The sequence below is a fragment of the Larus michahellis genome, chromosome 2 (genome assembly GCF_964199755.1).
Source record: "Larus michahellis chromosome 2, bLarMic1.1, whole genome shotgun sequence".
Taxonomy (NCBI): domain Eukaryota; kingdom Metazoa; phylum Chordata; class Aves; order Charadriiformes; family Laridae; genus Larus; species Larus michahellis.
In genome coordinates, this window is record NC_133897.1 from 141,628,467 (window position 1) to 141,654,999 (window position 26,533).

At 40.2% G+C, this 26,533-nt stretch overlaps 1 protein-coding gene across 1 annotated transcript; it reads left to right on the top strand.

Annotated features, from left to right (window-relative positions):
• The first annotated feature begins 1,615 nt into the window (after positions 1–1,615).
• LOC141739670 (Y+L amino acid transporter 2-like) lies at positions 1,616–25,827 on the top strand. Its single transcript, XM_074577397.1, has 10 exons — positions 1,616–2,173; positions 8,788–9,305; positions 12,551–12,676; positions 15,999–16,143; positions 17,111–17,234; positions 17,987–18,090; positions 18,625–18,721; positions 20,145–20,294; positions 22,173–22,356; positions 23,091–25,827. Exons 2-10 carry the CDS (start codon positions 8,804–8,806, stop codon positions 23,180–23,182), a joined length of 1,524 nt encoding a protein of 507 aa, XP_074433498.1. The 5' UTR covers positions 1,616–2,173; positions 8,788–8,803; the 3' UTR covers positions 23,183–25,827.
• The last annotated feature ends 706 nt before the right edge of the window (positions 25,828–26,533 follow it).

The window sequence follows — 26,533 nt, forward strand, 5'->3', positions numbered from 1 at the left end:
AAAGCTGGTTGGTTTCCCCCCAACACCTTCCAATACACAACAGTATTTTGTGCACCCCTCACTTTTTCATCGCAACTCCTAACAGATTTTTCAGCTTTTTCACTACAATGAAGAATGCTGCTGATGTTTCAGAGCACTGTTCTTCCTGACAATAAAAGCTTTTCTCTGAGTTTTTACAGCTCATTGAGAGCCTTTTAAAATCTACACATAAAACCATCTTTTTACTTGTACATGGGGAAAAATAGAAACATAGGACTATACATACTATTTTGCACTTGTTACCGTTAGATTTCATGTGCCACTTTAGCACCTAGTTGCTTCGTAGTGAGAGATCCTCAGTCACTTAGTAGTGGCTGACCCTTGTGTTCTGCTCCCACACCTTGAGTTAACGTGGTTGGTAGGGGTTCCTTGACGTGGTCTGTGCACTGTGCTCCGACCTGCATCAACTTCATGGGAAAGTATTTTTTTCCATCAGGGTTAATTGTAGGTGCCTCTGTTGTAGCGGAGGACCGCAGGAGCCTGTGCTGGCTGAGCGCTAAGACGCAGGGGGCAGAGGTAAGGAACAGGAGGCAGCAGAGGACTTGGCAGAGCTGCAACCGAACAGTTTGATGCTTCTGGGCAATGGTATGAATGAAGAGGGCTGTGGAAATCATTGAAGTACTCTTGTTTCCAGTGCAGACTATGAAAAGCCTTCCTCAGCAGTAATGGAAGCGTAGGCAAGAAACCAGAAAATGTCACAGGCTCATTCAGGCAGCTGTACCTCACTTTGCTGTTTCATAAGCAAATGTGTGTATGTGTAGCTGTAACACAAAGAAGAACTGCTGCGAGCAGTAAGTTGTCAGAGGAGAATCCTCACTGCAGAAGTGCTAGTCAAATTCTGCAAGACTGTAAAAGCAAATGAGAAAAATATGTTATAAAGGAAGTCACATTCACTTCTTCACACTATCCATCCTGCTTACTTAAAATGCAAATAAGTGTAGTCTTCCTTTGCAAAGGAACTAGATTTTGTGTTCACAGAAGAAATGTTCAAGAAAGAAATGTTTTTCGTGCGGACTGCTCGCTTTATGATTGCTCAATGCTGATTTATGTGCTGTGCATTTGCGGGAAATGTTGAGTAGGACGCAGCCATCAGGCTCAGACCAATAGTAACATGGGAAGCACTAATGAAGAAAACGTTTTGTTTCGTGTTCCAACATGCGGCCTCTACAGAATTAAAACAAAGGGCTGAAGCTGGCTCAGGAGGGGGATCTATGAACAATGTAAAGGTGCTCCCCAGCCCTAAGAGGGGGCAAACATCTGGTGACAGACCCCCTCAGGGTAGCACACAATCAAAAAAACAGTTTGGTGCCCCAGAACAGAAACAGGACAAATTCAAGGTCAAATTTCAGAGTGAAAATAATTATGCATTCTTGAAAATATGCATTCTGTTTTGTAGGCTATAGTTTGTTAACACTGCCCTGACAGAAGAAAAAGATTTTAAGATGACAGAGACCCTGATTAAGGCATGTAGAGCTCAGCCTCTCTGCTCTTCCAGAAGAAAGCAACATCCCTGCAAAACAATTCTGTTGCCAAAATGTTTCTTGATATATTATAATGTACGTAACCACAGACTTGCAGGCAGCTGGAATTGCGCAATCTTTCCAGACAGACTTAAAGAGGTCTCTGGGATAAATAACTGTCCTTCATAGATAAAAATAAAGCAGCTTGGAGGCCGTATATTCAAAATACTTGCCATATAGCTGCTTTTAATAGCGTTTTAAAAAAGCACAGCCATTTCTGTGTAAACATTAACCGTAGACCTGTCTCAATCTATCACTTTAAAAAGAAGAAATAGGAGGAGCACTGACTTACGATTTGGGTTGTTTTTATTATTCTTTTGGGTCACTGTGGGTTACAGTATGGAACGTGCAACATGATGCAACTCTCCTGCTTGTTTTCCAGTTGGATTACTGAGGCCGATTGGAGGGATATCTGTGTTTGAATGCAATTATTTCACTTTTCTTTGTGGATTAGTAGCCCATTCTGATGTCCTGCTATCTGGTGCCTCAGCTCAGTCCTGCGACTTCAGACTCTTGACCTGCTGGATCAGCTCCTTCCAGATGCCCTTTGACACCTGAGTATAAATTTTTGCCTTACTATTGGCCTTGTTGTTCACGGAAAACAAAAATCCCAGGTTAGTGCTCTTGGATTCATTAACTTTTTGCTCTGCTGAGAAGACTATTTTCTGGATGTTTACTGGTTTTAGTCGATATTGTGCTGTATACCACGCAGGCTTTCCAAAAGTACTTCATAGACAGGGCAACATATTGTTTCAGAAGACAAAGCTGAGTACATTGGGTAAGGAATTTCTTTCTTTGGTTATTTTTTATATTAGATTTTTTTTAAAGCTCTTTTTAAAGACACCAGATCAGCCTGTTTTGTGCATCATGTATCATGTCATAAGTTATTGGGAAAGACACAGACGTATAATTCTCCAGTTAAGAAAAATAACTGAGTTGATAAATATTTAACAATCAGTAGATTCAATTTAAAAGAAAATATATCCAAAAAAGTAAACGGAAAAACATTAGACTGTTTGAAATGACATAATACTTATGAATTACAGTTAACTACCATTCTTTGCTAGTCTCCCTACTCTGAAAATCTTTCTGGTTTTGGCAAGTTATGCCACAAGAATAAACATATGCTTTGTGTTACAGTGTTAGTAAAAAGTCTCATTACGGCTTTCTAAATTAACAAGAAGGAATTTGACTGCATTTGTTTCATGTTAACGTCTGGGAAAGGTTGTTCTTGTTTTCAGTGATGCATGGATGAAGGAATTATTATTTTTTTTTCCCAACATGCCTTTTGTCTTATTTCTATGACAGTTTTCTAAGGAATAGAGAGCAGCTGATGTTTAAGTTGCTTGCTTCTGCCTGGTAATGACCTCAGTTGAGGTTGTTTGGAGAAACCACATTCCAGGAGAGTCTGGGATCTTCTTTCTTGAATGCTCTCATTGATTTTAGTATTCATGCTATTTTAATAAAAATAGCAGCTAAAGGCAGGGCTAAACCAAGAGTGAGAGAAGAGGCTGTTCATATTAGTGTTAACTTACCCGTCCTGGTGAAACAGAGGTGTGCTTATTTAGATCAGCAGCTAGAGAGCCACTATTCAGTTGCAGTAACCTTTCTGCTAAAGAAAGCAAGTGTATCGCCTACCCCCTGGTAAGCCACTAACTTCTCTTTTTAATACCTTTCTTAGGTTTGGACTACAGTAGCTTCTCTCTCAAATATCCTCTGTGATTTGCTTTGGGGTGGGAATGGAGTACTGGAGGTGGAGCAAGTGCCTCCTATGGGAAAACCAGCCTCTGACCACAGTAATGTGATTGGAGCATTTGAAGCATTAATTCGCTGAGTGTTTTTATAAACATAAAACATAAAAACTAAAAGAAAATCTGTTTCTTTCCTACTGAGTGGGATACGTTTTCGTCAGAGGAGATCAAAGTGGAATTTGATGTTGTTGTTTGGGTTTTTTATTATTAATGGTAAGAGTTTTTTATTTTATGCTATTCCTTCATAATGCATAATCATGTTTTGTTTGCTTGATCTCCTCTCACATTGGAAAATGTCCAGCAGTATAATCTGCCAGGAATACTTCCTTTAAGACCTGTTGAGGCTCATACTCAGCAACAGAGTTTTGAAGTATGCTCTGTACATTTTTGGTCATGTTGAAAATTGCCAGCTCATCTCATTTCATATTCCAGTAGCTATTAATATAAATGTATATGGTTGGTTTTGTTTTAATTTTTGGTCAATCTGCTACATGCAGGAAAAAATTATTCAGAGTGTACTTGGAGAAAATAAGAGATTGCTCATTACTTTTAAAATGGCTTTCTCCACATATATTGATTTCTATTACAAGCATAATTAAAATACGCTAGATTTTCTTTAAATGTCATCTTTAATGTCATTCATTTCTTACCTGAAACCAGAAAATATTGAGGGTTTAGCAGTTTTATTGCCTGGTTTGACTTCCCTATGTTCATTGATGGCAGAGCAGACTTTCATTATTGAGAAATTATGTGGCAGTAGACAACAATTGCCTAAAGAAGAGGCCATGAAATTACCTGAAATAACATTAAGGAGTAAATTTGATGTCCAGCATGTTCCAACATCTTTGACAGGAGATGACTTTCTAAATGGCCTCAGTTTCTAAGGGAATCTGCTGAAGGGAATAATATTTGGTCTCTAAGAAAGAACCTCTGGTTAATTTACTAGTATTTCTTGAATTAAAAGCTGAGAATTTCAAAATGTCCTAATAAATAGAGGCAGCCCCGTCCCTCTGGAAGTCTATGTGAGCAGTTCATAAGACATCACACTTCTATAACCTCCGACCAAGCCTTGCATAATCATTTGGCAAAGGTTAATTACCTCCTCAAGAAAGAGGCAATCACTCATGAGGCTGTAAATCCCTGAAGGATGGGAAGTGTCTGAGAAAATTCTGACCTGCCAAACCAGTCCTGCACTAATTTATGGAAGAACCGTCTTTGATGTTAACTTTGGTTTTCAACTACTATCACGCTGTCCCTTCCTCCTTCACTTTTCTGTGTGACTTCTGGCAGTGGCTTGATTAAAAAATGAGTTATCGAGAGTTACTTGTATATGGTGTTATTGTTTTCCATAACTTCTCAGGTGTCGGTCTACAAGTTCCTTTCTGTTGGTCTTTGTGCATACAGCTGGGAAGTAAACATAAGATTGCAAAGGATTTAGGGCCACTAGGCCTGTCTGTGCTCTCCAGGCATTCTGCTTTTTCTCTCAGAAGAAAACTTTCCTCCATTTGTTGAGGGAGGCCCTAAGGCAGAGCAGGACCTGCATGAAAACTGGGTTCTGAAGTTCTGCTGTAGAGATCCCTTGCCGACACAAGGCACAGGCAAGTGTTTGCAGCTGTTTCATTTAGCCTTCATTTAGCTGCCGCTTCTGAGGCACCTCAGCGTGTTGATGCCTGTCTGAATCTCTGATTTCCAGAGAGCAATAGCTCTTTCTGCTTGTCACAGTCCATGGGGACCAAAAGAGCAGGAACCTTCCTTCATGTTAGGAAGCTTTTACGTCTTGCTCGTCAGACTTCATACACAACAGCTCCTAAAATACCTGTACTTATATTTTTGATGCCATAAAGTTCTATTATTGCGGTAGCGTTAGCCTTTAAATACTCAACCATGCTAAAGCAGAATGCCAGAACGCAAAGAACCTCCCTTTTTTAATTACTGCATACATTAAATCTTTCCATTCTCAGCAAGCTACTCTGAACTCCTCTCTTCTAGAGGATTCACCATAAGGATTTGTTACCTATTATAACACAGGATTTTCCAACTGAAAATCACCATCCTCCTGTAAGAAGCCAGTTCTTTACAGCTCTGATGGTTGTCCCCCGCATGTAAGCCCTCCCAGACCTTAGCACCGTCTCTCACTTGGATTATGTGCACCCTCAAACTGTGACCTACAGAGATGCCCAGGTGCCACAGAATAGAGTCATGCTTGAACAGCCAGGCTTCTTAGCTTAACCTTTTTGGCACACCCGTTGAAGGCAGAAGTAGCAGTGATGGTGCCAGGAAGGGGAGATGGTGAGTGCATGAGGATGAAGTGATGACAGGAGGGCAGGACTATGGGCCAGGATCAGTAGGAACAAAAGCTATAAAAGAGGGAAAGGGTCAGACCATGGCGATGGTCTGGGCATATCCTTGAATTGTCTTCATCACTGCCTGTATTGTAACAGCAGTACATTCTTTACACATTTGGACAAAAAATTCTTCTCCTTTTCCTATGATACCAGAAGATCTGTACAGGAGACTATTTCCCATATTTTACTAATTTTCTTAATAGTATGAATACTTTGCTAAGAACTACTATGAGTCCTGCGGCAGTCAAACCTTGTTTACTTAAGGAAAACTTAGTCGTGAATAAAGAAATCAATCACAAGTTCAATATTATGACCCCACTGAATGAAATCTGTGTACTGTCAAAGCTAGTGGGAATAGTGCTTTTGTCTTGGGTGGGGGGTGACAGGGACAGGCAAAAGCTGTTTAAAAGATTTTGTTCTCAAATTGCTACTTTCTTGCAGATTTTTAGCTGATATAAATTGAGGTAACTTAACTACAGTGAAGTTACACATCTTGGTTACGGAAACTGAATCTGTTGTACCTGTTCGTGGACTTAATTCAGGGTCTTGTTAAAAGTTTTTTTTATTGTGACATCTCTCAAAGTACAGAATTTTGAACTGTTTCTTCTTCTAATTGTTCTTCTTTCAAAATGGTTTCATCCACAGTCACTTATTTATGAAAGAAATATTTCCCCATACAGCTCTGGTTACACATTTTTAGAAATCTGAAACAATCTTTTGTTAGCACAAGAGAGAAGAAAAAAAATGTGCAAAACACTGCGTTACTTAAGAAAATAATTTAATCTTTACCTTTGTGCTCTCATGAAAGCTACAGATTGTAAAAGTTCTACTAGACCCAAGTAGCGTTGCCAGTTTAAATGCTCAAATTCCCTTTAGCTACCGGGTCATCCGCACTAGACATCAAAGTTCAGGTTTGATATCATGTATGCAAGTTACTGGTGACAACCTATCACTTGCGTGATGTACCCTACTTTACAGGAAAATAACTTTATTTCATTTATCAGTGAGACTTCATATCAGGAAAACTGATAGCTATTGGTTTTGGTCACTACTTGCTCCACATTCACATCACCTCGGGAACAGCTGCATTTTAAATTCTCAGTCCCTTTGAGCTGTACCCACACAAGCGTTTGTGCATTTTGTCTCAGAGCCAGAGTTCTGAATGACTGACATTTAAAAAATTAAAAAAAAAAAGAAAAAATCCCAGATCAGGCATAAAAAGCACAAGGTGATTTTAAACTAGCTCTGCTGCCGAAGTAGTATTAATACAGAGTTCTGCCCAAATTTTTAGCATGCTGCTGTCCTGATGGGCTCTCGGGACAGCTGCGATCATGGGAGGGGGTTTCTGCCAACATTTCACATAGCCATGGAGAGCAGAAACAGAGCCAGAAGGTTCTGGAAGTATTAGCTCGGATTTCAGTGTGTGGCGGGGAGAAGGGGGTGTACGACATTTTTTCCCCTCCTTACTTTCACGCAATCAGAAGAATTGTGTTAGTGGTAGGAAACTGGGAATGCTTATCACTAATTTTAAGGAAGATACAGGACTGGTGTGTTGGATGCCTGAAATTCCACCCTCCAGATGAAGGTGACATTTTTTATTCTTAGAGGGATACGGTGAGAAGTAAGAGGAGTCACCCGTGTGTGAAGAGGAGGTCAGCAAAGGATGGGTGATTCAGCAGTCACGCTTGAACACCTATGGCAAGAATTAATATTTAACTTTACTCCAGTGTTCCCACAGTGCTCTTACAGTTAGAGAAAGTGCCATTGGGATGACAAAAGCATTTATCTTTAAAGAAAGGTTGACATCTTTTAATCTTTAATCCTCATCAGGCCTCATTAATTATTTGATCAACTAGGAAACTGAGTTACACCAAAAAAAAGGCTGGAAAAGAACACATATGCATTATACAGGGCTGCTACAGCAGACACACTTTATAAAGGAATGCAAACCTTTCGGGAAGTTTGGGTAGGGCAGGTTGTTTCTTTGAAACTGGCCATTGACCCACGTTTTAACAACGTAAATTTGTGATCAAGTGTTTTTGACCAGTGTTGCGTGGAAGAACTTTGTTCTACTCAGAGAATTTGGCTCATAGGATTTTGAGGAAGTTTTCTTTGGAAGTGTTTTAGAGTGTGTGCGGAGGCGAGGAAAGGGAAGGAGAAATAAATTTCTTCTGAGACAGGCACCAAAAAAAAAAGTCATTGTTCTAAGTAAGCATCGTTCCGAGTCAGCAGGACCAAAGGATTGAGACAGTCGCTGCAGTCCCAGCTGTTACGTTTCCCTTCCCCATCCCTGAGGAGCTCGGCCCTGGAGGGGTGCGATGTGTGCACAAGGCTGATTTATCAATGCAGCTACTCAGTTACCTCATTTTTCCCAGCTCCCAGCATACTTGGATCCTGCCCTGCAAACACCATAATGGGAAGCTTTTACAGTCATGTTTTGTTGGACTCCTTTATACAAAAGCGTTCCAGGAACAGGGTGTTCAAAACTCAGTCCCTGTGCATGCTAGTGGCTCCTACCCAGAAGTCAAGTGAGGTTAATAACTAAACAAGCTGCATTATTCACGGCAGCAGCAATCTCATCTCTAGCAGCAGCTAAAGCTCTTTTTATCCTCACAGTAACATTAGCCTCCTGAGCCTGGAGTTCTTGACTATCTTTTTCTCTCTTTTATTCCTCAGCAGATAATTTTCAGATGGATGTAATTGATGAAACAAACAATAACGAAGTAAAACTCTTCCGGGGATAAGAGCAAAATTTAAGGAGAGGTATACCCGTGTGGGACACTCGAGCTGAATTAGAACATGTTTCTAGGGGTACAGCATCTCTTTCTTCCCTAAGATAATTTCAATAACATAATGTAGGATTACAATTCAAGATAAATAATAGAAGTGAACTGAGAGTTCATGAAAGCTTCAGGATTTATAACCAAGGAGAGTGGCCTCACATTCATTTGTTAAAAAGGTACAGAACAGTGAAAGGTAAGAAAATCCACTAATATATGGTTCCTGGACTGCAAGATAAAAGCAGGCAAAATAATTGCTCTTTGTAGAATTTATGCCTTGTCTCCTAATTATCTTATCTGTGTCTCTGATGCCATGTGCCTTACAAAAGATGTTCTGTCCTCTTGTTTTCAGGTAATGACAGTTGAGGATGCCAGCCCCCTGGAGAATATGCTGCAATAAAAAATCCAAAACCAAGAATGGAAAAGCCAAAATGGACAATATGGAAGACACAAGTGAAAAAATGCAGATGAAAAAAGAAATCACGTTACTAAATGGAATTTCTTTAATTGTAGGGAACATGATTGGCTCTGGGATATTTGTATCGCCCAGAGGTGTTTTAATGTACAGTGCTTCCTACGGACTCTCTCTAGTCATCTGGGCGCTTGGTGGGATGTTTTCGCTGTTCGGAGCTTTGTGTTACGCTGAATTGGGAACATCCATCGTTAAATCTGGAGGCAGTTATGCCTATATCCTGGAAGCATTTGGTGCCTTTGTGGCCTTCATCAGACTGTGGTCTTCCTTGCTAATTATCGAACCAACAACCCAGGCAGTGATTGCAATCACGTTTGCTAACTATATTGTTCAACCAATTTTTCCTCATTGTGAGCCGCCATATGATGCAGTCAGGTTGATTGCAGCTGCTTGTATTTGTAAGTAAAGTTATGATTCCCAAAAGTTAAGAACTATAATTGTAGGTACTCAGAGAGATTTTTCTGAATTTCTGTTCCTTTGCCTTCTGTGAAAATAATTATTGCTTCTCTAAAACACGTTCTTAATAAGAAATAATAATCATTTGTTGGAATAGATTTTAATTGGGGCTCAGATTATTACAGAGGAAAGGAGAATTACAAAAATTTGGCTGGGGGAAACTGGAAACTATGACTGCTGATTAAAGATATCTATATGTCTATGGATCACTGGCCTGATTTGCAGCCTGCATTTGGTCCATACCCTCTCTCCCCTATTTCTTGCAAATCATAAAAGTTAAACAAAAATCTTAAAATTCATATAGATTTAAAAATACTCTGCCTAATATGAGTATTATCTCTAGAAAAATTGTGTAGTGTAATCAAACACTGCGCAGAGTTGTCTTTGTTGTGACTGTGCGTCTTGGGTGAACACAGGGATAAGCGTTAAAAGTCTGTTCTCTAGTAGATGAACTGCACTCAGTTCTTTTCCTTATAAACATGCATTTGTCAAGCTGGGGCATGTATTCCTTTGAGACTGTGCTCCAGCGTGATCTTTTTTAAATGGCTTAAATTGGATAACTCAACAAAGGCTTCCAAAAGGATAAGCAATTTTAACTTACAATATGTATACTGACAATTCTGAGAAGGTGTTTTCTCTGTAGCCCTGACTCTTGCCACTGTGATGCAGAGGAATTTCACTTCTGAAAATCTCCATGGTAGAACTTGACCCCCCATCATGACCCCTCAGGAGTATAAAAGGCAACTAATACTATTCCAAGAGACTTTGCCAGCTGAAGTTCCCTACTTGCATAGGAAAGAAGTTATTTATTAGATCAACATTTCTTTTCCCGGTGTTCTAGGTGCACCTCATGAAATCCTAACACTTAAGAGAAGCAGTGTTCAAATGCTGATGTTTCTTTAAGCCTTCATTTCAGAATCACAGAATGGTTAGACTTGGAAGGGACCCTAAAGACCATCTAGTTCCAACCTCCCTGCCATGGGCAGGGACACCTCCCACTAGACCAGGCTGCTCAAAGCCCCATCCAGCCTGGCCTTGAACACTTCCAGGGATGGGACATCCACAGCTTCCCTGGGCAACCTGTTCCAGTGTCTCACCACCCTCAGAGTAAAGAATTTCTTCCTAATATCTAATCTTCATTATTCTTGCTGTAGTCTTCATGCAAATCAGCTGTGTGCTGTAGCACCTCTGAGTTCTGAGCCGATGCCCCAGGTGTGGCTGGCAGCTGCTGCTTTCTCATACAGCAAATTAGTCGCCTTACCACTGACTAGGCTCAGTGTTTTGAGTAACAGCCCAGATTGCAGGGAAAATTACAGTGTATTATATTAACTGTGATATGCAATTTAGGAGTGTCAGATATCAAATTTATTCCTAGCTTGAACAATTTTGATAAGGCTCAGGAGCATGGATTTAATTGGCACTTCACCAATATAGTGGTGAGAACTTATTTAAATATATGTATTTAGTAGAATTTACTGGGAATTCCATGGCAAGATCCCATTGTCTTGAATTTAATTACACTCTGCAGCACATGATGCATGTTATGTGTCATGTACACATGCAGTAAATATATCCTTTGCAGTGTTTCAAATAGCACTTTATACCATCACAAATGACTCCTACGTGTTAGGGACTAAAAACTTCAGTCAACTCTTACTTTATAATTTTCAAGACACAGACCCATAATTCTAACAGTTAATGATATATAATACTTTTATATACTTTTAAGGAAGTACTTTTAAGGAAGAGGTATATGGTTAAGTTCTACTGAAGCGATATTTTTAAACTGTAGAGCACAAAATCTCATTTCAATATGTATGCCACATTTACTAGAGCAAGGTCTACAGAAGTCATAATTTACAGACAGGTTTAAAATTATATTCAAACCTGACACTAGGCATGAACAATCATTATACATCAAAAGCCTTTTGGGTTGTTTTAATACCAGAATAAAACCAGAATTCTATCCCCATTGCATAACATTGGCATAGTAATAAGAAATAGTGGGGGCAAGTCAGGTCCCATTTCTCTAAATAGGTTTATTATCACCTCGAGAGCTGACAGGACACTGCCAAAGACGCAGAGCTGCTCGTGATAATGACGGCAAGAATTTCTGTTAGCGTTTCTAAATGGTTTTCATTTTAAGCACTACAAAACCCTTTTTCTTCCTTTCAAAACTGGAGTGTAGATTATAGGCAGGTCAAAGAAACAGAAGGAAAGACCAACAAGGCTGCTAGAGAAGGAATAGCCCATTCTGATCCATGCTTGAGAGCGCTCTGGGCCACCCATGCCAAATGTGGCCTGCTGTCTTCTGCAGCAGCTGGGCTTCATACCTGGTACCCAAGCATACCCTTTCCTCTCCTCGTCTACCTCTGTTTTGAATTATGGAGTTGCAAGAGAGATAAGTTTGATGCCGCGTGTGCGTGTGCTAGAGTGAGAGGAGGTGGGCACGTGGCTCGGCCCCTGGCTGGACCGAGCAGCAGCGCTCACGATACTTTATCCTCTCATCGGGGTTTAACTTCTGCCACAAAACTGAATGCAAAGAATATGGCAGAAGGAGGAAAGAAGAAGAATTAATTGATCCCACCCACTCTCTGCAACCACACTACTTCGTTATTTCTATTAGATTCTGTGAAAATTGAAGCTTCAGAGAGCTCTGTAAGTACTTCCGTAATCTTCAGACTTGGGGTCAAAGCGCGAATGGCAGAGCTCCTAAGGCACGGGCACAGACTAACAGCATGCTGGCCTGGCTCAATTCAGTATCTTGTCAACTGCAGACGAGTTTTTTTGTGCAGAAGCTGTCCTTATGCTGTGCATAGACTAGAGCTCAAATCGGCAGGGATGACTTCAGGAAAAACTTCAGCACAAATAAAAGGTTTAGAGAAGCCTCACCTTCTGCATGTGAGCAACTCTGCTGGCTTCAATAAAAGTTAAAGATTATTTAAAAGGAACAAGAGTTAGTCCTAAAGTTCAAAATCTGATGTGGTTTTTTCTTACCTACTGCTATGAAAACAGCACCCTCCAAAAAACTTTTAGATCAGGTATTTCATTCATTTTAATAAATTGAGGTGGAATTTGATTCTGTTTTATTTCTTGAAAGAGGGGTGATATCTGGATGTATTTGAAATGTGCTTTATGTGATGTAAAATACCAGTGCTCCTCTCATGTATATTCTTTTTCTCTACAGGTTCCTTAACATTTATTAATTGTGTTAATGTGAAGTGGGGAACTCGCGTACAAGATGTTTTCACATACGCGAAAGTTATGGCTCTTATCTTGGTGATATCTGTTGGCCTTTACAAAATTGGTAAAGGTAAGATTATTTTTTTTCATTTGAAGTTCATTCTTAAAAATGAACTGTATACGAGTTTCAAAATCTGTGCAGGAAGATCAGACTCCTTAAGCGTTACATATGAAGTGTTATTTATTCTGGAAAAAAACTGCCTGCCACAGGAAGATGAGAGGAATTTTATGGCTTGTTAAACGATGGGGGTTTAATTATACTTCCACCCTTAGTTTTGCAAACCAACATACACCACGGTCTGTGTTGTGCGGGCTGAATAGCAAATAGCAGCTGAATTAACATCGGTTTAGTGCCAACTAGTTTAAAGTCAATCTGAGTGTCTCTGACTCAGGCTTGGTAAAGGCTAGCGTCGCTACTTGTCCTGTGACAGGACAGCACAGCAGAAATTGCCGCACACGTCCTTCACATCACTCCTCACCCGCAGCCGCCGGCAGAGCCTGGTGAGGGGAGAGGATCGGGGAGGGAGGAACTCATCCTTTCCTCCATTGGTGAGAGGGTGTGCTTGTTCCTAGAAACAAGGGAGAAGACTGTAATACTGTGCTCCTGTGAATCACCGTGGTATCGTAAGACATCACAGGACAGATGAGCCACTCGCTGTCAGCAGTAACTGGACCGAACTGACTATGCTGAAAAGCTGGAGACTAGTTTATTCCAGTGCTACCTTTGTATATGACAAAGGCTATCTTTGTATATGACAACAGATTTGATTTTATTAATTTGCGTCACTGGTGCGGTAAAGTCTCTTCTAACTCTAGCTCTGCTTACTAAGCTTAGTTACTAAGGTTTCTTCATTTTCCTTTTCCATGAAATTCCTAAATAGGCATTGCATCTTTATTCATTTAAAATAAAGATGGATTTGCCTCTTCAATTTAGGAATTATCTTTTTCTCTTGCTGAAACTAGCTTATAAAACCTAACGAGCAGGCTTGCTTTTCCACGTTTGTTGTTCTCTCCTTTCCTTGGCTGCAGTTCTAATGCATTAGCTGCCACGCTGTAAAGCTACACCAGATTTTAAGAGAGCTTTTTTGTTTAGCCGTTATCCGTGCATGTCAGTTGTCACTGATTTACTCAAGTCTAAAGAAACCTGAACAAACCAACCCAGTCCTAAGGGCAGCAGTGTGAAGATGCAGAGGAAAAGCATTGCTTATGGGCCACAGTTACATGAAGGAGTAGATCCCCCCGTAAAGCTGCTGCTCTCAAAGGGGTGATGTCACTCCTATAGCAGCTTTTCCCTGTCCCCACAGTCACAAATCTACCTGTGCTTTCAAATCGCCACCTTCAAAACTCCCAGCCCACTCACTGCTGTGCAGCCGCCACCACACGGTTTGGGCCGGGGGCCATTCCCTCTGCTCCTGCGTCCACATCACCCAGGCCTGGTCCCTTGCGTTGCTCCGTGGGGTCAGGGAGGGTAAAGGCAGAGAGGAAACGTTATTGTGAGGAATGCAAAATGCTGATGGGTTTTAGCAGTAGTAAAGGTCTCGTCTCTGATTTCTTTAAGCAGAACTGAGCACTTGTTGTGGTTTAACCCCAGGCAGCAGCTAGAACCACGCAGCCGCTGGCTCACTCCTCCCATCACTCCTTGGATGGGGGAGAGAACTGGAAGAGTTAAAGTGAGGAAAAACTTGTGGGTTGAGACAAAAACAGCTTAATAGGTAGAGCAAAAGCCATGCACGCAAGCAAAGCAAAACAAGGAATTAATTCACTGCTTCCCATCGGCAGGCAGGTGTTCAGCCATCTCCAGGAAAGCAGGGCTCCATCATGCATAATGGTGACTTGGGAAGACAAACACCATCACTCTGAATGTGCCCGCCTTCCTTGTTTTTCCCCCAGTTTTATATGCTGAGCATGACGTCATATGGCAGGGAATATCCCTGTGGTCAGTTGGGGTTGGCTGTCCTGGCTGTATCTCCTCCCAACGCCTTGTTGCCTCCCCCCTCATTCTACTCACTGGTGGGGTGGTGTGAAGAGGACAAAAGACCTTGAGTGCTCAGCAACAATCAAAAACACCAGTGCACTATCACGCTATTCCCATCCCAAATCCAAAACATGGCACTATACGAGATACTAGTAAGAAAAAGTTACCTCTATCCCGACTGAAACCACAACAGCACTTAAATATTGAAAGGACTGGGAGGAGGAATGCTGTAGACTTCTGGCGGAAGCTGTGTTCGGGTCAACGCACTCGTTTAAACTCAGCAGCTGTTTTAATGAAAAGGATGGTTATGACATTTTAGCCCTGCCAAATTCCTTCTGATGTGCTCAGATATGCCTCTTGTTTTAAAATACTGTGAATGTATCTGATTTTGAATATGAGCTATCATTAGAAAAAAAAAAAAAAAGCTCTTCTTGGTTGTTTTGGATTTTTCATTTTTTTTCCTTCCAACCATTTTCTTTCCTAAAGTGCATGTGCATCTCGTAGCTTCACCTTCCTCAGTTCGAACAGTCTCCTAGTAGTTGCTGCTCTCCAAAGACTGTACTGCTTTTGTGGTATCTATAAACTCCTTAGTTTAACCACAGGGTGAAGTTGTTTCGTTTTATAACAAAGACCTTACTTTCTTCCCCAATAGAGGTTTCAGCACGTTTCTGTCTTCCTTAATACTTAAACCCACTTCCATTTATATTAGATAGTTGACTTTCCTTCTGCAAAGTCAGTGAGGCCTTTCTTCCCCTTTCCAGAATCGCAGTGAGGGCTCACGCAGTTTCGTTAATATTTCATCTATTTTGCAGCATTCTGCAGGTTGTCATCTCAACTGATTGAGCTAAACTAGACGAGAATTTTGAAAAGAAAGATTTTTCAAGTCTCCTCTCTTTAATTTTGGCAAACACCTTTGCAGGGCAGAGCATCCCAGTGAGAACCAAGCCTTTAGGAGTTCCCCCTCCAGTGGCCACTAATGCATCTGCTGGAAACAAAAGCACAGATAAGAGGAAGAAATATGACAGATTCAGGAACTGAAATTGGGTTTCCCAAGTGCCTCTGCCTGGCTGATTGGGCACAGCATGACCTCAATACAGCTCCCTCCTTCCGTAGGCTAGACTGCGATGCCAGGAGACAAGGAGGCCATGAATCCTGGTAGAATTTCACAAGTCACATCCAAATAATGGAAAGATGTCTTTTGCTGTCGCCCTGTACAAGTGTAGGTGTTTGAACGTCTGACTGAAACTTTCCTATTTGTCAAGCAAAAATATAGGCCGTGCACTTCTAGAAATAGTAATGAAACCGGGATGCAGTGGGTTTTTATTTCCTTCTGGTTAGATGAAACTTCTAGTGTAGTGTCCTTCTACATCATGATCCTTGAAACGTAAAAGGCAATTGGTACCTGCTGTTTGTACAGGAGAAACAGAAAACCTGAGAGCTCCGTTCGAGGGCTCATCAACAAACCCCGGGATGATCGCGCTGGCTCTCTACTCCGCCCTCTTCTCCTACTCTGGGTGGGACACGCTCAACTACGTCACCGAGGAAATGCAGAACCCTGAGAGGTAAATGGGTGCCTTTCCCTTGAATCCCTGAAGTGACCTGGTAAGACAGGTGATGACAGGACATGCCACTCTGTATTTGTTTCTGATTGGAAATGAGTCAAACTACTTTTTCTGAAAAAAAAAAAAGTCTTCTTTTCCAGAGAAGTAGTAAGTATGCAAACTCTTCCTGATTATTATTCTCTCTCACCCATTGTATCACACTAATAAATCACTTGTCTGCCTATATGTATATTAAACCTTCACTTTAGGCCAGAATTTTTAAAGGAGGAGAACAAATCCCTGCTGAAAGCAGGGAAAAGCGTGGGTCCACCTAGCTCTCTAAAATTCCCTATTTCTTTTCAGACAGACAGAACAGTTATTTTATTTTCCACCAGTAGACTTAAGACTGTTTCAGGTTTATGACTGTTTTATCATGTGATCTTCAGCATTACCGTTTATGGGAAAAAATGTTTAGCTTTACTAAAAATGAAAGGTTAAGTGAAAAATAAGGAAGTCCAGAGCAGCACTGGAAATATCATCTCCTCCCCTCTGTAGAGACATCCACCCTGTGGGAGTGGTGTGCCTCACCTATTCAGACTGAGTCCACCTTGGCTTGGGACATACATGGGTTATGAGTCAGGAAAAAAACGCTACGATCACAAAAACACCTAAGTGTGTGTTTAAATTTCATTGCTTAAGTGCTCTCTTAAACTGCTTCATAGAAAAGACAGTACATAAAAATTACAGGTATAAATGTAAGTTTTTTCTCTAAAACTTGTGACAGAACCCCAAGCAGCCAACTAAACTGCTTATGGAATTGTTTGACACATGGCTGTACGTTATTTTGTAACCCCATGATGACAAAATGATGAATTACAAAAAGTGATGGAAGTATCCAGTCACAAATGTTTGAATTTGGGAACAATCTTCTATTTAAATATTCCTCATTTAAAGAACATGAAATAGTTTTGCCATTTTCCTTTTCCAGGAACCTACCTCTTTCTATTGCGATTTCAATGCCTATTGTGACTGTTATTTACTTGCTGACTAATATAGCGTACTACGTAGTGTTGGACATGTCAGCTCTCCTCACAAGTGATGCAGTGGCTGTGGTAAGTTGTATAAAATAATTAAGCCAAAAGTTACTGTATGGGTGACACCATGGAAGAATCTCAGGTAGCATACTTCTTGGCAAAACAATTGAAGTATTTCCATGCTGAAGGTTGTGGCTTTGCTTTAAACTTTGTTTTTATGTAAGAGTACCGGTATATTAGAAGGTGCATATAAAGAATATATCCAATAAATCTGCTCTTGTAAAATCCTCTTACATACACTGTAAATCCTGCTCCTAAAATTGTAGAAGATGCTTTTGCCAGGGCCAGATGGAGAAAGAGCTGCGGAAAGTCTGGGTGGTTTAAGAACCAGGGGGCTTTGCTATCGTTCTAATGTACAGTGTGCAATGTTTAATGCTGCAGGATCACAGCAACATTTTCAACACAAAAATGTGCAGTGAAATGCTTTTAAAACTTTATCAATATTTTACATAAAAGTACAATTATAACTCATGGATTACTACCGTCAGGATATGTCAGAATACATTAAAGCCAATATATATTCTTCTATTATCTCATTGACTTGAACTAGGCTACAAATTTTTTTAAACTTTTTACAATGTATCTGCCATTTTTATTTTGATACTGATGAGTTTTTCCAATTTCCGATTTCCCAAGTCATCATCGGGTGTCATAAGACAGCTTGGGGTATGACAATATATTTGGGCTGGTGTGTTTTCCTGAGAATTTCTCAGGATTGTCCATGTGCTTAGCGTAACGAGCCTCACTGTTATTTTCTTTTTCTGTTGCAGACGTTTGGCAGTGAAACCCTTAGTTATGCTAAGTGGATAATTCCTATAGCAGTGGCCATGTCTTGCTATAGTGGCTTAAACTCATCAATAATTGCAGCATCTAGGTATGAAATATAGGATTTATTTTAAATAATTGAAAAGGAATAACTTATTATTAATCTGCATTCTTTTCTAATGCATTGCAAAAGTGACACGGTTAATTTTTGGCATGTCAGGTTGTTCATTTATGATGGAAGGATTGTTACAATCTGATGTGTCTTCTCATGATCAGCACCAATTCATAAACTAAAGCCACTTGAGAAGAGAGCAGCATTTACAACAGAATGGTTCGGGTTGGAAGGCACCTTAAAGACCATCTAGTTCCAACCCCCCTGCCATGGGCAGGGACACCTCCCACTAGACCAGGCTGCTCAAACCCCCATCCAGCCTGGCCTTGAATGCTTCCAGGGATGGGGCTTCCCCAACTTCTCTGGGCAACCTGTTCCAGTGCCTCACCACCCTTACAGTAAAGAATTTCTTCCTGATATCCAATCTAAATCTACCCAAATATATAAAAGAATTAATGCCACCTTTGTCAGAAAGCAACAAGCTATTCCTTGCCTCATCATCTGGTTGAGTTTTCTTATTCTTTTTTTCAGGCTTTTTTATGTTGGAGCCAGGGAAGGACACCTCCCTGACAGTCTGAGCTTGATTCATGTAAAGTGCTTCACACCAGTCCCCGCTCTCCTCTTCAATGTAAGCGACAGCCCAGCCCCGTGCCTGGCCGGGGCAGCTGGGGGTCTGGCCCGGGGAGTGTAACACCTCGTCTCTGACCAGTGTTTCTTTCTCCCAGGATTCTTCTGCACTGGAGACATCTCCCTGAAATGCCCACAATTTCTAAAACTCATTAAGGGTGGTCTTGCTAAGTTTTTTTATCTGGTGGGGTTTTTTTCAGTGAAAAGAGAATGGCTTGATTCACATTCACGTGCTCTCTGAACAAGATTAGTGAGGAGTAAGTACAGTAGGATCATTTAGAAAACAGAGAATGGCTAAATATGTAATAGTATAGACAGGAGTCGTTTAAGTCTTTATGTGAGTTTTCAGAGTGTCACTGGAGAAGAATATGGCAGGAATATCTCTGACCCAGCCATAGGCTGATTTTCTAGGACTCTAGTTATAACAGGAGTGACAAAGCACTTAAAATTAAATTCCTACCATTGGATGCATATAGCCATTTTGACTTTTTCCTGCTGTCACTATACAAATGAATCTTGTGACACAAAATCCAGGAACCATAAGGTATAGAATTAGTGCAAATGATTTTACTAAATAATCCATAAATCTAACAAACTAAATAAGGAGGAGGATATGCATGAACAGAGAAGGTGAAATCATTCAAAAGCACTACACTGCTGTTTATTTGACTATGTATTTTATTTGCTGTCTTCCGTTGCCCTGTCTTACATATGGCTTATGAATAGATTATCACACGGGTCCTGTTTGACATCATTAAATAATTTACTAAAAGTAACAATGTCATTATAACTGCTCTTCTCAGGCAGATTCTGTTTGCACCAGTAAAAAGATCTATATTCCCTTAATACACCACCATTCACCTTTTTCACAGTGGTATCTTTCTGCTGATCTGTTGAAACAGGCATTAAATTCCTGGTATTTTAGATCTTTCCGTGCAGGCAGTATAGCAGAATTTACGCTAATGGTCTCAATGTATGAGTGGACTGTGAGAGCCTCCTACAGTGAAACTAAATTAAAAGTTTGAGCTCCAACTGAAGGCAACGGGAAGAGCAGAGCAAGCTGCTGCCTACAGAAAGCTTCTTAGCAGCCTTCTCCAGAGCTCATCAGAGTCTGGGGCTCCTCATCTGGCCTTCTTAGGAGGGTTTCCTGCTGTTGCTGAAACATAACTTCACAAACCTGACACGTCTTCGGACAAATGTGGTGGTCTCACTGCTATGTTTAAAGGAAGAGATACCAACATGTTTTACACAGCATATTTGCAGATTTCTCTGAGTTTTAAGTACATCCTTCTTGCAAGAACCTGTTCTCCTGGCTCCAGACAAATATGTTGGAAACAGCCCATTTTATAACTTTACTACCTCTTAATTTTATAAGACATGTCTTTATTTTCACATTTAAAAGTCTTTGGTTTTATTATCTGCAGGGCTTAATGACTTTGCTTTATCTCCTTGTGGAAGATGTTTTCCTCCTCATTAATTACTACTGCTTCAACTACTGGCTCTTTGTGGGTCTGTCTATTGCAGGACTGATATACTTGAGATATACGCAGCCACATAGACCACGGCCTATTAAAGTAAGTAAGAGGGGACACAAGCCCTAAAAGCTAGCCAATGCACGTGTTTATGTGATCCTTATTACCACAACCATAACATTACTAGTTATGTTATGGACTATTTATCAGCCACGGAAATCCTTTCAACATACACGATGAGAAATGAAGGCACAAAAACCCATTTGAGTTTCCACAAGAACATCTGTTCTGGTAACTTTTGCTGTGAGGTTGAAGTGACGTTTACCATGTCTTTTTCCTTTCATTCAACCTTTTAACTATCTTTATTTCAAAATAAATAAGGAATGAATAAATAAATGCCTGGAGTTCTCAGCCCCTCCTGGAACAACCCCTTTTTGTATTGTTCACAGCAGACCTCAGTAGAACTAGTGATGGGGGCTCCAGAGTTTAACTCTCTGATCGAACTTACATGACTTAACAAACTCAGAAAAACCCCTCCAAAGCCCAAAAATGCCCCAAATTCTGCTCATGCAGAAGATCAAAAGCTTAAATAATCAAATATATTTTGAGTGTTCTCCCCCACTGCATAGTGGTCAGAGACAGTAAAATGCAAATGTAATGAGTGATCGCAGACGCGCGTCTGTCTACCAGTTAGGAGAGGGAGGCTGCACAGAAACAAAGCGCGCCTAAAACTTGTTTCTCGTTTTAACCCAGTGATTGGCCAGGAAGCAGGGACGGAAACCCGCAGCTTCCCCCAGGCACACAAAACCGCGTGCTGGCTCCTCTCTCCCTGCGCTCTCCTGGCTCCGTGACCTGCCTTTCGGCTCTGCAGTGATGCAGTAAAAATTATAAGAAATCCAAATTAACACCCTATCTAAATATTTCTTCCTTGTCACTCACTCTTCCTAACCTCCCACACCATTTTTAGCAACAATTTTTTTTCCCATTTAAGTGTAACATCGTGATTATAAGAAACGTGATTCAAACGAAGGAGTAAAATATGCTAAGCACCTACTGTTAGAAAACCTTCCATTCTTCCAGAGCAGAACAAATTTTCCTGAAGCATGTTCACACTTCATTTACAAACTCTCACCCAAAATATGTGGAAGATAAAGATTAAATCTTGCCTTATTGGCAGTTTTGCTATTGATTCTACTAAAGCAAGGATTACAGTCAGATTATAGACAATGACCATTTAATTCCTATCAGCATTTGCCAGTTTAGTCAATGTCACAACTCTGCTTACACTTTTTCCTTTTCTGAAACATAGCAGTTGGTTTTCATCAACTTATATTTTTAAACTTTATAGGAAAAAGAAAAATTTGTACCAGAAAACTCTCAGGAGTTTCTGCTAGTATTCAAATGTCAACTCCTGGACTCTTGAGAAGGCTCATTACTACAGACAGTGAAAAATATCTCAGTGATAAATAAATCCATAAAGAGGTTATTGCAGCTTTTCTTATTTGTGGTATGATATTTGTTGAGTGCCCAGGCAAAATGATTGAACGTCAGTCCATTAATTCTGTAGCATCAACACGGTAACTGAAAGTCCAGCTGAGTTAGTTCCCAATCAAACTTACAATTAAAAATTTGCAATTGAAGTTTGAGGGGAAACTAGCCATTGCTGCTCAGTTTTAAAGTACTGCTTTCAAAGATCGATCTCTTACTAATGTGGAAAGGAACTGAGCTTGTGCAGGCCTGAAAACAACAAAATGGTCAGATATTCATGTGGGTGCCAGATAAGAGGTTCTCAGGAGCACACACAGAAGCTAGCAAATCACACTGGCTGTAGGCAGTCAAAAGATTTAATACATAGAAGTCATATAGTCAATAGTTATATTTTTATTATTGACTTCTCTAATTTTAACCTGCAAAGCCTGAAAATAGGATATTTACTGTATCTTTTAATGAATGTTGGAATATTTTTTTTTGTCTCCACAGCTTAATCTCTTCTTCCCTATAGTATACTGTTTATGTTCCCTTTTCCTGGTCATAGTTCCTCTCTACAGTGACACAATCAATTCCCTTATTGGTATCGGTATTGCCCTCTCGGGTATTCCTGCGTATTACCTGGGAGTCTACCTGCCAGTTGAAAAACGACCTAAATGTCTACAGTGGCTCTCTGGTAAGCAACATCATCTTGTCCTAGTCAGTGCACCTAAGTCTTGAATGCTTGGTCAGAAGACAGAAAGAATAATTTTTCCTAGAGTCCTTTTTCCTTACGAAGTTTTACTGTGCTGTATACAGCATGTCTGAGATCATTTGCTTCATCACATGGTCCTGAAAACAAAACCTTGCATACTTGTACAAAACAGTCCAATATGTGTATATATACGGTCACCTAATATTTGTGGTGTTGAGCTGTTTCAAGATGTTGGCTTAACAAAAGCCATGTAGGATTGCGAAGACTAAATGCATGCAGTTTGATACCCCGGAAGGCAGAAATACCAGGACATCATTGCTCCACTTTCTGCCCAAGGAGTGGAACATCTCAGTCAAAGAAGTCCATGGCTTTTCATAAATTATGAAATAATGAATTATTGGCCCGAAGGGTAGTTTCCACTCCTCAAATTCAGGCAATCTTGAAAAGCAAAACTTTAATATCTTTATTCAGTTTGAACTCAGCTATCAATCTGACAATTCAATGAAAATGTTGATGAAAGTCTGATTAAACGAGACTTTCTGTTTAATTATTGAGCTCCTTTTGCCTTTGGCTATTCATAACGTGCTTAATCCAGTTGAATAAGGTGGTTTAAGATTATCCTAATATCTGTGTAGTGCTTTCAAATCCTCAAAATCCATATATTTGTCTAAGATATATTATAACTTTGTCTCACACATTTTTGCTATATATTGCAGCTACAACAACAAAATATGTTCAGATGATCTTCTACTGTGCTCTGTCGGATCTGGACATAGACATGGAACCTACAGCAGCTAAGAGTAAATAGAGTTGCCTTGACATTGAGAGGTGTGCCTTGACATTCCCCATCCGGAGCAATTTTTGTCATCTGAACTTCTATCCATCTGTTCAGTTATACTAAAGCACTAACCATTGTACTATGCATCAGTTTGATGTCTGTTAATTTGTGCTTGTTTTATAAACCCCTCTGTTTTACAGGATTTTTTTTAAGAATTCTTAAAATTTTATCTTAAAAAATCTTAAAAAGAAAAAAAATTAAATTGTTAATAGTGAGCTATCATGTAACACTTTGAAAGTACAAAGCACTGTATGAACAAACATTTATTAGTAGATAAGTGCTAAATATTACATTAATTTCAAAATTGTAATAAAGAGTGTTAGGTCTAGTCACAATCCTAAGAAATAAATTGATAAATATAACAAAAGACAGACCAGATATTTGCAAGGTTCAAAACGTGAGTTGAGAAGTAAAAGCCACAGTGTACTTCTAAAAATATTACTAAATTCTTAGCTGAAGTAAAAAATATATAATTCGAACTGGTAGGCACGCTTTGAGTCAATATAGTATTAGTGGTAAACTGTTCTAATGCATAATTACCAGCATACATACTGTACCAAAAGGAGAAAACCAAAGTTTTCGGTTATTTAAATTCTGTTAGAAATTCTCATCTTACAATATCCCACATTCATTACCCTTTTGCAGAAGAGGTATTTTCGACAAAGAAATGATACCATTATAAGTGAAGTACTTTTGCTTTCCAGCAGAACAACCTGCCGTGAAGCACTGTAAGGGACAAAGTCATGTTCCAGCTAGAGTATATTCAGGGAAAACACTTCACCTTTTCATAGTGTCCATTGCTTGCCTAGAAATACCAAAGATGGGACCCCATGAATCACACTAATTTTTTCCACGGTGGAATTTATTTAAGGAATTCACAAGGAGAAGTTAAAAACTGTTGACGTTTGCAAAATCCCTTGAGCCCCCTGCCCAACCCTTCAGGCCTCACCAGTTCCTGCTGGCGAGGTGAACCGCAGGTCTCCTACAGAGCACACAGAGAACCTCCAGCACCGGTTGCCAGGTCTTCACACCACGTAGGTGCCTGTTGCACAACCGCCAGCACAGGCACGTGGACTGGACAAGCGCACTCACCAGTGGGTGCCGTGACAGAAAAGGGCAGTTCAGAACTAGGATCGTTCTCTTGCACACTAAGTTCTTCTGTGTGGCACCCAGGAATGTATAACTCGTTCTAATTCTTAGTCTCCTGAAATGGAAGAGACAATAACTGTCATTAAAAACGAGCCATCAGCCTTGCAACCTAGACGATAAAAACAGCGGCTCCAGCTCTAATATGGTTTGTTGATACGTAGCACCATTTGTTATCCCTGTTGGCAAGTCGTACTTCCTTTCTGTAATTATATCTGAATATAACATACATTGTTTCTAATTTGAGTTTCATTATTCCTATTTAATTAACCTCAATTAAGGTAATGTAATCTTGTACAAGTCCCTGTGACTTCTAGCATTATTGTCTTTTATTGATGTCTGCCCAGAGAAAGAGCAATGGAATAGGGAAGAAGGCAATCATTGCTACTTAAACCTCTCTTCATTCCCTCCTCCCGCTGTAAGGTCATTTGCAGGATTGTAATTCCGTGCATCTCCAACACAATGTTTGCTGACAGGGCTCCTGTGAGACCTTCTATTTGCATTTCAATGCCATCTGCTGTGGCACTTTCCTTTCAGCTGGGTTTTCTATTGATACAAAGTATGAACAATAAAAATGCACTAAATTAAGGTAAACATGAAGATATTAGAGATGCATGTTTTGCTTGTCGGAAGCCACAGCTTTTGAGCACTAAAATCACTTCAGTATCACATTCACAAACCACGAAGAGGAAAGAAGACCTAGGGTGTAGTTTAGTTTGCCCAGCTCAGAACGTCTCTTCACACACACAAAACACATGCCTCTGTTACAGCATAGCATCGTTTTGGTCCTGCTCTATGATTGTACGGAAATATTGTGTTTTCACCCCAAAAGGCGAAAACACTTGTTAATGACAAATTACAAAGCACTTATTAATGACAGAGCCGCAGACTCTATCAGGGCACAGAGAGTGTACAAACTCTACAAGTTGGTACCAAACTGTCTTTGCCTCCACAGAGTTCAAAGTCATGCTTGGTGCCAAGCTACGTGTCACACCAGGACAGCACTGCACCATCCCCTGAAGCTTTCCCTTGCAGGACCAAAGTTCCTAAGTGATTTGAGACATCTAAGGTGACATCTTGGGTGGTAACAGATAGCAGGCACTACAGGTAGTGTAATAAGGGCTACGGACTAAGACCATCTCCAGAGAGAATTCAGAGCTAAGAAACTTCTTCGTCTGTTTTTTGCCAAAATCTGGTTTTGTGTGAATCTGCTAACTTTCTGGGCAGGACACAGAAGCCTTCATTTTCTTTCTTTCTGGACAGAAAGAAAGCAGTAGTCAGATGTAAGGGTATAAATGTGAATAATCTTATTGAAATTCTCTATGGACATCAGAACCTCAGAAATGTTAATGTGTTTGTTGATTTTTCACTCTTTACAAATATTACATGTAAGTTATTGTGAAATATCTAAAGCAAGTCATAGATGCTGACATATTTAAATAAATAAACATTCGATCGTTGGCAAATGCTATAGTTGTGTGGTTTTAAAGCACAAAAATAGTAATGTGAATGAAATTTGCCCTGCCTTACATGTCACAAGTTGGCTTCCCAGGAGATCAATGAGATACTAATTTTTATTTGTGTTCTCTATAGCACATCAAAATAAGCATTTATGGAAGGAAAAAATTCCAGTTACTCCAGGTGGGACTCATTCTCAATGCAGTTGTTAGCAACTCTTTACTCTGACACTTTCTTGTTCTAAGGGTAAACACATCTTTTTACACTATTCACAGATGCTCAATTATGCAGTCAAACAAAAAACAGTTTTTCAGAGACGATCTTGGCATCCAGGCTAAGTATGTCATCATTACATGACAAAACAACAAGAAGACTGTTTGACTTCTAGTTTGTCAGCTGGCATCTCTGTGGCAGAAGGGACTGGGGTATGGATAACATGGGATCTTATCAATGCTTATATATATCTAAAGGCCAGATGTCAAGAGGCTGGAGCAAGACTCTTTTCAGTGGTGCCTAGCAACAGGACAAGGGACAACGGGCACAAGCTGGAACACACAAAAATCCATCTCAACAAAGGAAAAACTTCTTTACTTTGAGGGTGGCAGAGCACTGGAACAGGCTGCCCAGAGAGGTGGTGGAGTCTCCTTCTCTGGAGACATTCAAAACCCGCCTGGATGCGTTCCTGTGCAACCTGCTCTAGGTGACCCTGCTCTGGCA

What these genes read in the sequence shown, in the direction of transcription:
- LOC141739670 (XM_074577397.1), top strand. Translation starts at nt 8,804, where the DNA reads ATGCCAGCCCCCTGGAGAATATGCTGCAATAAAAAATCCAAAACCAAG. An exon ending in CAAGTGATGCAGTGGCTGTG is followed by an intron (nt 17,235 to 17,986) that starts GTAAGTTGTATA and finishes TTTCTGTTGCAG; the next exon opens with ACGTTTGGCAGTGAAACCCT. An exon ending in ATGTCTACAGTGGCTCTCTG is followed by an intron (nt 22,357 to 23,090) that starts GTAAGCAACATC and finishes TATATATTGCAG; the next exon opens with CTACAACAACAAAATATGTT.